Raw genomic sequence first — 15,707 nt, forward strand, 5'->3', positions numbered from 1 at the left:
CACTGAGCTACAGGACTCCGCAGGAATACACAGTCAATATATTCTGTAAAGCGCTTTGAGAAGGCACTATATTAAATGTTAGGATTATTATTATCATCAAAATTCTTCAGATGAGTCTACCAATGTGAATCTGAGAATCATTGTATATAAACAGTGCAATGGGAATGCATTAGATGGAGGACACATTCTAGGAATGAGACTCTTATCTATGGGAATCTGCTACTTTTAAATTTAACCAATTTTATGTCGTAATAGAACCAGTTTATCTACGTTAAAGTTCCACAGTTAGCCACAACTACCATGAACGCAATATCACACTCACACGTACATAAATCTTTTTGTATCTATCTTATGTGTGAATTACTGGTTGATTAACCCAATGAATACATTAGCATCTGAAAAGCGCTGACCACTGAACTAATTTTTTAATCTGTTCACACCTGCTTTTCAACATTTTGGCAACCCTCTCCTTCTCACTGGTTTATTTAACCTCCATACAGTACATCTGTCGCTTCTCATTTTCGTTGATTTTCTTTTTATTTCAATTTTAGTTCTGTTCCTACCTTTTTCCATTTATTTTTTATAAGCCTGCTTAATGTCATAGCCCACTCAAATAAATTGGCTGGCAAATTGGGTATGATAATAAGAAGGCTCCATTGTGCTATAAAGTACAGTGAAATGCACAGGGACTGCAGAGCTTTTGTTTCTTGAAAGCAGTCACTGAATGAAGTAGAAGAATGTGAACTTCTCACAATGTTTTTTTTTGATGCACAAAACCTGGAAAGGTCTGCAAGGATTATGGAATAATATATTACTTGAAACATGTTAGGGGTTCTGAGATGATTTGTGGAGTCCTGTAGCTCAGTGGTTAGAGCACTCGCCTTGCAAGCGAGACACCTGGGTTCAATTCCAGGCAGGGCAAAACCTTGGGCAAGTTTCCTTACTCCACACGCCCAATAATAATCCCTCCAAAGCAAAACAATAATAAATTGGTCATTCTCAATCCACGACTGTTTGTGAGACACTGCTGTGCGCAATTGGCTGCTGTGTTTCACCCACAAATATACAGTCAATTCACTTTACAGCATATTCTGTGAAGCGTTTTGAGACGTCTAGAAGACGTGAAAAGTGCTATATCAAATGCAAGGATTATTATTATTTTTATTATGATGATAGCTCCTGATAATACTGATGTATAATCTGAAACTATTCCAAAGACTCACTATCCTGATCCAAGATTGAGGTATCTATTCTCTAGCCCCTTTTTAATATACTTTCCTCTCTCATCTGGAGGTGTGAATGGTATCTCGCTCAACAACAACTTGCATTTATATAGTGCCCCTCATGCAGGGTAGCGTCCCAGAGCACGTGACAATGGCAGAGCAAGATGCTGAGCCTGGGGGAGGGGGAGGTGAACGTAGTACGGTTGAAGAGGAAAGTCTTTAGGTACGACCTGAAGATGGGGAAAGGAAAGGGCAAGGTGGAGGGATAGAGGAAGAATGTTCCAGAGTTTCAGGGTGTAGTGGTTGAAAGTGTGGCCGTTGAAGATGAAACGGAGGGCACAAGGGACATGTAGAAGACTGGAGACAGTCGAGTGGAGGCAGCAGGTTGTGGTGTTAGCAGCTGGGGAGGTGCCAGGGCATGAAGGAATTCGGAAACGAGTGTGAGGAACTTGAAATCTATTCATTCGGCGATAGGGAGCCAGTGGAGCCTAGCTAGAACTGATGGAATGGAGGTATGGAGTTTAGGGCAGGTGAGTATACGGGAGGTGGAGTTTCAGATCAGCCGGATCCTGTGCATGGTGGTGGCAAAAAGGGCTTTTGAAAAGTCGAGTCGGGAGGTGACAAATGCATGGACAAGTGTTTTGATACATCAGTTCGGTAAGTCTGAGGGATAAGGTTGCGAAGGTCAGAGCCACAGATAGAACACTTTGATGGGAGCTAATGAGTATGGTTTCCGTCTTGTCAACATTTAGTTGTAGGACGTTGTAGGACGTTTTCGCTCATCCAGGCCCCGATGCCTTCCAGTCAAGCCGAGAGAACTTCGGTGGACCTGGACTCCCTACTTTCCCTTTGGAGCAAGGGTAGGGAGAGTTTTAGGCTCTGGGGATTGACTGTGGAGGATGGGTGGGGGTTGGGAAGGGGAAGTATGTGGATGAGGAAAGGTGGGGGATGTAAATGCAACTTGTTGTTCGTTTCGGAGGTGGGGGAGGTGGCTATGACGGGTAGAGTGGGCGATGGGGCAGTTTGGGTGGTTGCTTTCGGACAACCATCACCGAGAGCCATGATGGGCCTGGGGGGATGCACAAGCTGGAGCAGAGGAAGGCAGTGTTGGGGTCCAGGGAAGAGAGAAGGCGAGAAGGGCGGTGGGGGAGAAGGATTGATTGTGAGTAGCGAATCAGCCAAAACGTGCATGCGGTGACCGGAAGCAAAGCGTTTAGCGGGACATGGTCATCCCACAGGTATGGCGGGGGCTCTGGGAGACAGCACAGAGGGAAGAGAGGGGATAGTGCGCATGGCTTTGTTTGGACCAAAGCTAGAGAGAGGGAAGGAGATGGGGGATGGGGCTGGTAAAGGAGGACAGGGAAGAGGTGAGGAAGAGAAATGAAAAGGAATACTGAGCCTGTGGAGGCCTTGATAACAACTTACGCGGTGGTGACATCATGTGGGATGTTCTGGCTGTTGTTCCAGGTTGGGGGTTTTGAAATGGCGTCTCCGCATCTGGAACCCTGAGCCCTCGGCCCCGCGCAGGTCACTGCCTGTTGGCTCACCCAAAGCCTCCCCCCTGGCACCTCCAACCTCACCACTTGCGCCTTCAGGCACAGGGCAAGGTTGATAGGCTTCGTTAATCTCGTTGATTTAAGCGCTCCGGGACACTACCCATCGTGAAGGGCTCTATATAAATGCAACTTGTTGTATCTCTATTTGGGACATTGTAACTAAGGTTTCCTGTTCTCTTTTTATTTTCAATTTTTTTTCCAATTTTCTCCCCACAGCCACACGCAACATCCACTTGCACAAGATAGTAAAATGCTCACCTCCCAATGTATTGTGTCACAATTTACTGCCACGCATTTCTATTGTTCTTTCCATGTTGGGAATGAATTGACTTTTTAGTTTGTAGTACCAGCTAATTGCAGAACATGAATTATGAAAGTTAAGAGTTTGACATTTAGACAATGTTTTACAGCAATTACATCTATGGATTATGAACGAAAATAAAACAGTGAATGGATACACTACTTCACTCATGTAAAATACCGTTGGAACCCTCAGGTCAATTTGTATTTCCAATCAAAATATTTTTATTTAGTTCAGGCATAATTCTATTTTTTTCCCCACATTGAAACATTTTTAAAACAAATAATGCTTTGCCACAACATGTAAAAGGGAATTGGATTTAAAAAATTACCGAGAACAATACAAAAAAAGCAGGAATTGGAATTAAGATGATTTGCTCCAATAGAGGATCTATTGTTGAAGGCACATCTCAAAACATACCTCTTTGTCCATGCTTCTGGTCATTTCCCTCCTCTGGGCTCCCACTCGCAGCTCGGGTGCCCAGCTGGCATTATCAAGCCCTTTGAGGCATCCTCCCGATTTGAAAGGTGCTATGTATAAATTTGTATTGTATTGTGTGTGGCACCACATAGGTCGATCGTCTGAATTTTTCTGTGCTGTAATTTCAATGTGTCTATTAATTATATTAATTAATTATTTTCCCTTGATTTTTCTTCCTTTTTTATTTCATATATTTTAATCAGCAACATCCCCTATTCCCGTGGTAACGTGACTTTCAGTATACTGACTCCTGAACCAAACCGTCGTCCTGGATATAATGATTTTTATAATACTCCAGTTCTTCAAGAATTTGTCAAGGCTACACATGTACGAATTCACTTGAGAGGCCAGTACTATACTACACAAACCTCCGTGAATTTCAGGCACAGATATTATGGGGTTGGTGAAATCACGATAAGTGGGAGGTAAGTTTGCTGAAATTTCCATCTGAACAGTTGTGATGATTTGATCAGTTAGACAGGTGTGACCCATGCTGTTTGTAGCATTCTTGCCGGTGTCAGAAGAGTGGGGGTTTAAGCCCGATGTCAGGAATTTGAACTCATGTTTTGGGGCGGGGAGGTCAGCCCGGTGTCTGATACATGTGGAAACTAATATCCAAACCAAGCTGAGATTTCCATGCATCCGACTTACACATGGAAATCTGAGAGAGAGATTGTTGGAATGGAATGCACACTCTCTCCTTGGAGGGATGCATCTTGCTTACCTAATTCCGGAAGGTATTAGGCACGGGTTGACCAGAGCTAAGGCCTATTAGGGACATTAGACTGCACATTGTGATACTGCTGGAGTCTAACCAGCTAGAACCTCATAGCTTGCCACTGATATTGCTCCTTCAAGTTTTCCCGATGCTTGTCCAGCTTGGATCACCTTCCCGTTAGGGCTTTAGCTTGCAGGGTTAACAGGAGCTGTGTGTGAAGACTCCCTGCCCGTAGTGACTGGTCTGCCCTTCCAGGTTCTGCTAATGAGCCAGGCTGGCTGTGTTGTCATCAGCAGTGCCCTGGAAAACTGCGGAATTGCCTGGCTCAGGAACCGAACTACCGAGACCGCCACAGAGGTCTAGCTCGATTCCGATATTCTATTGCCAGGCATGTCACCTTAGAGCCAGTTCAGCTCCAAGGAGACGCCACTTACCTCCCCCAAAGGTCTATCTAGGCAGACATTCCAATGCAGTGCTTGGGGTACTCTGCATTATCGGAGGCTGTCCTTCCAATGAGACATTAAAGCAAAGTCCTCTTTGCCTGCTCAGGCGAACAATAAAGATTACATAGTACAATTTGATAAAAAAAAGAGTTTCTCCCAGTGCCCTGGCCAACATTTCATGGCTGTTTACAGGACATTACTGTGTGCAAATTGGCTGCCGCATTTGCCTACAAAATATAGATGCTACACTTTACAATAAATCCTGTGAAGCACTTTGAGACGGCCTCCTGACTGGAAAAACAAGGATTATTACTGTTAGTATATTCTATTTTGTTCACCATATAAAATCAACAGTGTAAGATATTTCTCAATTTATTATGACTAGCTGAGTTTAAATTTTCTTTCAAATTTAAGCTGAATGATTAAAAAATGTTTCTCTATATATTTTTTTGGTTAGCTGGGTGTCTCACATGGAAACCCAGCACCATGCTTAACAGTATCCAAACCATTACATTTACGGTACAGACACAAAGCCCTCTTTTGTACCTACTGGGCCTTTTTCATGGTTTGTCTTTGATAAATCGTTTTGTTATTCCTAATTGTAGTGTGAGAAGAAAAGTGAATTACAAGATGTGAAAGTACTTTTCATGTATAGCTTAACTATGTACCTGATGTTCGACACATAAATGTCAATGCAACACAAATATTCTCGCATTAGGAAGCATTGAGAAACCTTTCACAATAGATAGAAATACCCAAACCTACATTATTCTTACTCCATCATTACTATCCTAGAGTGAAAAAAAATCAGATAAGCAGATTTTTACTGCCATACATACCCAGTTTATGGTTTCTTGTTATACATGGTACTTCCATGAACATACTGGAAGTGGCTGAAAACATAGCTAGCTCACTAAAAGGGTTATCTGCTACAGGTCTCCATGGTGCATTGTTGTTTGTTCATGCTTGAGAAAGCTTTATAATGCCATTCACTTGAAAGCATAACCTCTTCAGCAGATATGTGATCTAATTACTGTGTAAAGAAAGTCTATAGAGCAACTGTGCACCTCAGTTTTTACGCTGTCCATCAATAAGTAAATATATAAATAAATCCATGCATATATTCACAATTGCTATTAGTTTATTCAGGGTGACCAAAAAGCCATGATACATTACAATATCTAATAAGTCTTAAAGAAATTATGACTTTTTTCTCAGATAATAGGATAACTGAAAAATAAGACTTTTTGGTCATCCTGTACTATATCCAGTTTGCTACTAAACATCGTTTTACTCTATGATACTAAACATATACTAAGAAACGATATCGTATTACACCAAAAAACTTTAGCTTTCCTAATCCAGTGATGTTTTTCAACTCTACTAGTTTTCGGGGTGTTTTATTATCAAGATTATAAAGCCTCAGATTGGTAAACAATTCACCATTAATCATGTTTGTTTGTTTTACTGCTCTAACACCTAAAGTTTACAGACTGAAAGAAAAATGTTTCTCAGCACCTTGTTACCCAATCCATCCAATTTGTGCTACTGGAGTTTCTCTATTGAAATACTTTTTCTGCACAGTTGTAAGATTCAGGAATGATTCATTGCACAATAAATTATAAGTATTAGTCTGACTGCCTTTCTGCCGTCATTCTCTTGCACATGGACATAATGCACAACGTTTTCAGGAGACCATTAGGATTGACTTTACATTATGCAGGAGAACTCAATGTGGTACACTCTCTAGGGAATGCTACAGACTTGTTTCTGAATGAAAGAGCACATGGAGAGGGGAGGGGGCAATAGACATAATGGGTTTGCAACTCTGAAATGTGAATTTGAATCCAGCCTCACAAATGGGATGAAAGTCTCCTCTCTGCTTACTATAAAATTGCTATATGAAATGAGTGTCGGCAAACAAGTGGCTATGCACGAAATTGCAGTCTTGCTCAGAGAATAATAAGGTTAGCAAGTATCGGTCAGCTTATCATTTCTGTGTTCTGATCAGGTCAGGCACCCTCATGTTCCCCTTACTATTTGATCATTTTTATCTGTAGCGCTTTTGCATAACCCTCAGTTCTGTTTGTAACCATTTGGTTATCCAGTTCTCTGTTTAAGTGTTATAATACACTGTATTAATTGGGTTTAGGCAGGGAGTCTATTCCACATTTCCACAACCCTGTGGGGAAAAAAAAATCCTTCTAATCTCAAGGTTTGCTCAAAGGTTATTCATCTTATACTTGTGTCCTCTAGTTCTGCACTAACAGTCGAAGTTAAATAAGCTGCTTGCATCTGGATTATCAATTCCTCTCAGCAATTAACTTTTTCTCTCTGGGGTCTGGGCTACAATCCAGACTTGTCTGATAGGACAAAGAATCCCTCTTTCTGGTCATCCTAACTGAAAATAATTTGGCCATATCATTACTGTAATATTAGTATGTATGGAATCAGTTGCTTTGGGCAAAGGCCCACTGCACAAACTCTGCATCAATTGGCATTAACCCTTGGATAGCTGAACTACACAAGTAGTTTTCACATTTTTAGCACACACATTGTGACTCCGTAGATGCTAATATTACAGTCATGAAGATGCTCCACTGTAATGTTAGCATTTGATATTGTGCCCTATCACGTCAGCTCTTCACAGGATTTTCTGTAAAGTGCAATGCCTGTGTGTTTGCAAGTAAACAAGCCGACCATTTTGCGCTCAGCAAAGTCCCATACGTGGCCATGAAGTGAATTCCTAATTTTATCTGGTGGATTTTTGCAAGGACACAGGGAGAAATTCCCTTCACTTTTTGAATAGTGCCATGGGATCGTCAATGTCCTCTTTTTCATGTCATCATTTTTTAACTTTCTATTTTCTTCTCCCTCTTTACTTACTATATTCCAGTATCTATTTATCTGACAACTCAACATTAACATTACGAAAATACATCAATTGTAATTATTTTCCCCTCTTCTCCCCACCCCCCAAAAAGTATGCAACAATATCACAGTTTTGTGTATAAAACATTTATGATTGGCTCAATATATTTATCAACATGATAGAATACTACTGTTCACAGGATTAGAGTTCATCATTTTGCATTTTGCCTGTAATGTGAGAGCAGAAACGTAACATTTCCAAATGTTGAGTAATTGATTTTAATCCTAAGTAATGTCTCATAATCACCTCATGTGCATCACACAAAATCAGTCAAATGAATATTAAAACAGCTGAGTCAGTCTATTTGATTGCGAGAAAGCTTTCTCTGTCAACTTGGCTCTGAGCACTATAGGTTTCAGTTGATAATTAATTTGGCATTTATAAATGTTGAATGGAGTAGCCAGCTACCATTACAAAACATATGCAACTGAGGTAGCTGCTAATCTTTAACTGGGGAAGTTGCACATTTTAGATTTTCTGCTAATAAACGAGGATGTGTTCATCATTTGCGATGTTTTCCTTAGTTTGTTGCTTGTCCTTGCAGGTGCAACTGCCATGGTCATGCGGATCGGTGTGACACTACAGCCAATCCATACAGATGCATGTGCCTGCAGGACAGCTACACAGAAGGATATAACGTAAGTCCCCAGAGAGATTGAATTATTGATTAATTACATTAATTGATCATGGATTCTGAGAAGACTATAATAAATTCCAAAAGGAATTTGGTTAGAGATGTTCTCTTATTCACCGACAATGTGATATTGTAAAATAATATACAGTTTGCAAGCGATACTCTTCAAGTGATCTATTTCTGTTGAATGTGTCACAATCCAGTCCTTGAGTTCAGTAATTGGTCTAAACATTTAGTAAATGTTACTGTGTAAGGATTAAATTACTATAAATGTTTTATGTTTAGTGTTTTAAAACTCACCAGAAAGAGTTTGATAATCAGGGAATATAACTGAGAAAAGCATTGGTGTCAAGTCAGTCTCTCATTTTTAATTTAGTAATAATATTGATTTCTGCAAACCTAGTATTTGTTATAAAATGTGCTGCTGATGTACATTGTTTGTAGATATTTTATGCACGGGGAAACTTGATCTATTATCAGCCAAGGGTTGACCTCAAAATTGGTAATCATAGAAATTCTAAATTGCAACTTAAAACTGCCTCTTGAGTGCATTAAGCACTTACCATTTCCGATTATTAGTAAATATTGTGTTTGTGCATTTTAAAAATTTTAAATGATTGTGTTTTTAAGCACTTTTTTTTAGAGGTTTGTTTTTAATTGGACTTCTTTTACACTGGAATTGAAGTGTGCATGTGATGTGATGGTCAGTATGATTGTTTGTGACACCAGGAGTTAGGCAGGTTATGCGGGACCAAGAATAGTTTGGGTTGTGGTGAAAGCTTTACAGTGTTCCTGAAGAGTGTGATCTGTTGAGATTTCCTGCTGTAATTTTTTCCCCTTTTCGTCTGGAGATGAAAGATCATTCCAGCTGTGATGTTATCACACCGTGTGATAAATTTTATATCATACTAAAGTGCAGTAACGTTGATTTATCTCACTGCCAATATGCCCACACGTGTTGTATAAATCAAGATAACATAACATGTTACATGTTGGAATATGAACGATTTATAGTATTTCAAGGCAATCGGACTTGCTACCATAATCATCCTAGATATAATTACTGTGCATTGAAGTGAATGCAAATTCCTTTCAAGAATGTGTTCCTGAAGATTAGATGTAATGGTGTTTTAAATATCCAATAGGCAGATATTTGAGTATTTTTGGCAATGGTCAGCAAATTATTAATGCGAGTAGCCTACCATGATATAATATTGATTAAAAAAATGGGTAAACACGCAACATGGTACTTATCCAGCCAAGACCAACCTAACTGTCAAGGCAGAGGCTTGCAGGATTCAGGACATGCATGTCTAGATGTCTCAGATAATTGTTGGCCTTGCCAGATATGTCTCTTCAGAGCCAGTTCAGCCACAGGGAAACTGCTGATTCTCTCTCTCCCCCACCCCCACCCCTCCTCCCAGATACACTTAAATATAGAACTCACTCATTTTATTGACCTCAAAATGGTTAATGGGCTGAGGGGACCCATCAAGATTATACCTCATACCTATATCCGAGTCCAAAGCTCAACCATCCAACAGTAAAATGATAGTGAAAATTGTCTTCTGAATTGTACTGACAACTAACTAATGGATCTGCCAGCAATTAATTCATGAAAACATAAGCTGCATCTTCCTGGTGGTGCAGGTTTTGGAGCACTGACATGTAGCGCTACGTAGATGGATTCAGGTTTCATCTCCGTTTCCAATTCTCTAGAGTTCTCAATTTTAGCCTCGCCAAGAATGTAAAGGAACATGAGTATAAGCCAAGTTGTTTCCTCCACACAAAGGAAGAGATAAACCAGAGAGGGAAATTTGTCTTTTGCTATTCTTGTACAACACCCCCACAAGTAGCCAACTGATTTTTTTTAACTTCAAATAAAAATTGCTGGAAGGATGCAGCTAATTCTTTAGGCCATGTATGTTTATTGAAATATCAGGACAAGCAACTTATTAAGTAAAACTGAATATATATCATAATTGGGAACTGAAGATGTACACAGGCAAGTCTGTGAGAAAGATGAGACCTATGATTAGGCTATAGTATTCCTATCCTTCATTTCCTCACAGCAAAGACCAGTGTTGCTCTTCAATCAGAGATACAGCTGCGATTTGAGTCCCGGTTTGCATCTCCTGATCCTTTCAAAAAATCATTGCCTGACGTCAAATAGCAGCTGAGAACTGTCCATTGCTGGTGAAGCACGTGATTGGTGTTTATCCATCACTTGTGAGAATGGCCAGTGAGAGCATCCTCAATCAGGACTGATTGTCTTCAATCGCGCTTGAGCATGCTATATTTATATTTTGCATTCAATGTAGAATAACATGGTGTGGTGGATAAACACACACACATTCTGTTGACTGTTATAAGCTTGTTCTGCTCACAGGTGGAGCTTGTTTCGTCCACAAAATATACACTTTATAGTATATTTTCTGAAGCCCTTTGAGACATCTCAACGATTCAATAAGGTGCTATATCAAATTCATGGATTATTATTGTTATAATAACAATGGGACATCTTTCTGACACGAAGGGTGCTACACAAGTATAATTTGTGCTGTTATTATTAAGTGGACACAGTTCAATTCAATAGCATGTCCTCCCCACCCCCAACCCACCCCGAAGTGCACCAGGAAATTATTCCCTGACCATTTAAATAAATCTAATATATAAAACAAATTCCTCAATTATTATCTTATGTGTCTTTTACATTAAAATACCAGGTTTCATACTGAGGTAAGTTTATTACAACAAATGAGGAGGACAATGGTAATAATTAACAGTGGGTGTGTGGTTTCTGGGGCACAGACCCAGTGAACAATAAACTATACCTTCTAATATAGGATTATGCTGTGTTGATTTCAGGAACTTGTCTAAGACACAAAAGCGAGAATTAGATCATCTTTACTAAAGGATAGGGGAAAGCGCAGGGAATTGGAATTAAGCGTATATTCGCTGACAAATATACACAGTCACATCACTTTGCAGTAAATCCTGTGAAGTGCTTTGAGCTGTTTTGACAATGTGATAAGTGTATCAATTGCAAGGATTATTATTATTATATAGGTCTAGTAGAGATGCTAGTTATCATCTTAGGTTTCGTTGACTGAATCGCTTCCTTCTGCATTGTAATTTCTAGGAATCTGTTATTTTCTGTTACAATAATGTCACAATAGTTAAAAAAAGTTTTTAGCAAAATATGCACATCAGAAAATGATTGTTTTCTCTCAAAGGTGTTTTAGACCATTAAATAGTTACTGGCACCCAGTGATTTTCATAAATTATTTCCACAGATATTTGGTTAGCCTAATGAACTCAGATAATTTGGAGTCCTGTAGCTCAGTGGTTAGAGCACTCGCTTTGCAAGCGAGAGACCTGAGTTCAATTCCAGGCAGGGCGAAACCTTGGGCAAGTTTCCTTACTCCACACGCCTAATAATAATCCCTCCAAAACCAAAAACAATAATAAATTGGTCATTTTCAATCCATGACTGTTTGTGGGATATTGCTGTGCGCAATTGGCTGCCGAGTTTCGCCCACAAATATACAGTCAATTCACTTTACAGTATATTCTGTGAAGCGCTTTGGGACGTGAAAAGCGCTATATCAAATGCAAGGATTATTATTATTATAATTAGTCAGCTATTTGTAACCTCTTTCTTCCTAGCTGCTACATCTTCATCTCACAAACTACTCTTAACTTAAAAAANTTAGATAAATGATGTATATGCAATATTGTATTTCAGTCCTTAAACACCAGTTAGTGTAGAACTGAAAAAAGTGCTCGGACTCTATAATCAGTGGTCAGCTTTTAGAAATTTTCTTCTGCTGCAGGCTTGTCATAAGACCGTCACTGGTTCGTGCTAGGACACACGTGAGAGTGATGAATCATCCTTCCTACAGGGGTTGCATAATATCAATACACACAGTGTGTGAAATGCAGACCATTTAGGTTGAGGTGTACTTAATGGCAGCAGATGGAGCTTTTTTGTTGTTGTTGTTGTTCATTTTATCCAGATACTGACTCCTGTTTACATTTTTCTAATACCCCGAACACATTCCACTCAGTTTTTGGTCCCCTGTTTACATCTGTAAAGCTGTTGCTGCTGCAGGGTTTTAAGAAATTGGCTCTATGGAGTTTTATGAGTGGAATGCTTTCATTTTTAGATTTTTTTCTCGCCCTTGCTTTAAACCTCCCCCCTCCCTCCACCATGTCTAGACTTATGAGAAGCCAGGTAAGCAATCTGTTCACAGCCTTGCGCTGTATTGAAACTTTTTCCAAGTATGTGTTTAAGAATGGCCTGTGGTGGCTTCCCTGATGGTTTCCCTTCCTAACTGAGAGAAGGCATCCATGGGGAGAAATTCCACCTGGATCTAGATTTAATCTGTTCATGTAGCTTTTCAGAAAGTCACAAATTCGGTACATTTTTAAATGCTGTAAAGCCAAAATTTTGAAGTCAGTTTTCTGTATCTTTCTTTAAAGAACAAGAGAATACACAATTCAGCCTTAACTTCACAGTTAAAGCTGAATTCAACAATTCGGTAAAATTCTGGATGCTCTAAAATGCTCTATAAACAGAGACCCAGACCCAGGTGGTATTCTACTCTCCACTAGTTTCTACTTGAGACAGCCCCCTGATGATCATGCCAAGGCTGGAAGCTCACTGTGTGCGCAATCATGAGTGCAAGTTCATCTCCTACCGTGCTGGATTTCATCGATACAACCGTCTACTGCCCCACCAAGCTGCCTCCCTTGAAATAAAAAGAAACCAGGCATTAAAATGTACGCTTCTGTGCCTCTTAAAACTTATTATCAGAGAGTTTCCAGATGTTGGGGGCAGGAGAGGGAATTCTTGGACAAGGTATCAGAGGAACGAAACCCCAGCAGTAGTTAGCAACTTCAGGAGAGGGAGGGAAGGAATGTGCTGCAGATTTGAAATGTATGGGGAGAAATTCCACCTGGGTCTACATTTATTCTATTAACCCAAGATTTTTGAGTGTCCACAGGTTGGGAAATTTATAGATGTTGGTGGGTGAGCACATCGTATTTTAAGCTTATAAATTGAAGGTCTATACATTTTTATTCCAGCGATGAGCTCAAGGTCTGTACATTTACCGAATGACTGGAGAAATGTCTCAAAAAATCTCACGAGCACGGATCTAGCATAATCCTTACAATCCTTTCATTTGATAAAGCACCTTTCACGTTGGGAGGACGTCTGAAAGTGTTTCCACTGTATTCACTGTATTATACTACACTGGATTCACCGTAAAATGTAGTGAGTGTATTTTGTAGCCAAATGTTAGTTTCTAATTAGTGTAGTAGTTCATCATAACATTAACTAATTGGTGTAGTGCAACAAATACACTGAGAGATTGTTATTGTTTTATTTTCTATGGTTCCATCGCTGTTGTTCGAGCAATGGAAACTACAGCTCGGGTTTCTCATTTTTCCCAATATTTAAGGAGAAGTTTACAATTATTTAAAAAAAAATACACATGTTCAATCTGCCTCTTGGTGCTGCACTTATTTTTCTAAAGTTCGAACAACTCTCTTTCAGTGTGAACGCTGTCAGCCACTCTTCAATGACAAGCCTTTTCATCAGGGTGACCAAGTTCATGATTACAACTGCAAACCTTGTCAGTGCTATAAACATGCCCTCACTTGCCACTACGACAGTTTCATAGATCTATTTCCGAATGACTATTTCCGAGGTGGTGGTGGAATTTGTGATGACTGCCAGCATAATACTACAGGTATGTGTTGTATTTGTGATGAGGTTTTTGTTCTGATTGATGTTTGCCACATGTACTGAAATATGGAGGCTTCCCTGTTAAAACGTAATATAGGTTAGATTCCCACTTATTTTACACCAACAGTATGCCATAATCCTAGACATACACTCAACCACTATATCACAATATCATTCTCTGCACCAGGAAATTTCCTTGTCTTTTTGAGTAAGATAAGTTTTTTTTATTACAATTTAAAATGTAAGGTGAATAAAATAATACTAAGAGCTAGAAGTGATGTTGATGTTGAATCCTAGAATCGATCAATCTATATATGAAATAAATTACCCAGGGAAACTTGAGTTGTGCCCTTTCAACATTCTTTGCTGTGATGTTTTGAGGCAAGCTACAATGCAGAGTGAGAATATTTAAGATTGGCTTAGTATTTATTAAGAATTGTGTATTTGCCACTTTTTTGGTCAGACCCTAACCCTTGTGCAAACCTCAAAATGCATGATTAATTTATGCAAGTTGAACAATTAAATTTTACAGGAATAAATTGTGAGCAGTGCACAGACTTTTTCTATCGGAAAGTAGGTACCAGTCTCTCAGCAATTGATGTGTGCAAACCATGTGATTGTTTGGAAGCTGGAGCCATAAATGGGAACCTCCTGTGTGATCAGGTAGGTAATTTTAATAAATGTAAGTGGACTTTCAGAAACCCATTTGAATGGCAGTGCAAATGAATTATGCAGGGAATATAATTCTGTGCTTAATCAAGTTTGTTTGACTAACTGTTAGTGCTTGTTATCTTGAAGATTATCATGAGAGAACTGAGGCTGATATGACATGTTAGTCCACTTGTGTGACGATGAATTATTTTCTATTGTTTATTCTCCCAGTGGTACTTCCTATAATATATTTTCCCATTGGGACTTCATTTTATATCAACAGAGTCACCACTGCTAAAAAATGTCATGAAATAACATTAGTGGTTACTCACAATTATGCAAATATTATAAAACTGATGAAGCTTTTTGCATAATCAATTATAATCCATTTCAACAGAGTTATTTATTATGAATAATAATATTTCTTTTTCATCCAGAAGCACAAGTGGTAGCAATAAAGGTGCCTTTGGATGTATAGGGTGATGTTTTATGACTAATGATTTTATGCATCCAATAAACTATTGCTAAAATTAATATTTCCTGCTTCATGATTGGCAATTGCTGTACAGTTAAGCGCAATATACAATACATGAGCATCACCACAATTAAGGGTTCTCTTCAACCAAACCACCTTTTCTTTCAGGAACCATTTAATTTAGTGCATTATAAAGTCAAAGTATTAAAAACCAAATTGGAATTTTTTTTCTTGGTGAATTTGCATCAATGAGGAATATTGGCCAGGATACTGTAAGAGCTCCCTGCTTTTCAAAATAGCATCAAATCACTAATATAACAACATCAACACCAAAATTACATTTATAGAGCGCCTTTCACGTCGGGAGGATGTCCCAAGGCGCTGGAAAAGAGAAGAGAGTTTCTCCCAGTGCTATGGGCAAATTGTACATTAATTTCATGGCTGTTTATGGGACATTCCTGTGCCCAAGCTGGATGGTGTGGGCGCCTACAAATTACACAATCATTACACTTTACAATATATCTTTGGAAACATTTTGA

The 15,707-nt window shown here is 39.2% G+C and overlaps 1 protein-coding gene across 1 annotated transcript in view; it reads left to right on the forward strand.

Moving 5' to 3' along the window:
* Window positions 1-15,707, forward strand: part of ush2a (Usher syndrome 2A (autosomal recessive, mild)) — a 370,702-nt gene that overhangs the window by 42,647 nt on the left and 312,348 nt on the right. Inside the window, exons 10-13 of the mRNA XM_042333157.1 lie at window positions 3,764-3,985; window positions 8,198-8,291; window positions 13,851-14,046; window positions 14,575-14,705. Coding sequence (XP_042189091.1) covers window positions 3,764-3,985; window positions 8,198-8,291; window positions 13,851-14,046; window positions 14,575-14,705 — 643 coding nt within the window. The remainder of the gene's footprint in view (window positions 1-3,763; window positions 3,986-8,197; window positions 8,292-13,850; window positions 14,047-14,574; window positions 14,706-15,707) is intronic.

Source organism: Callorhinchus milii, unplaced genomic scaffold (genome assembly GCF_018977255.1).
Source record: "Callorhinchus milii isolate IMCB2004 unplaced genomic scaffold, IMCB_Cmil_1.0 Scaffold3, whole genome shotgun sequence".
In the NCBI taxonomy this organism is placed as follows: Eukaryota; Metazoa; Chordata; class Chondrichthyes; order Chimaeriformes; family Callorhinchidae; genus Callorhinchus; species Callorhinchus milii.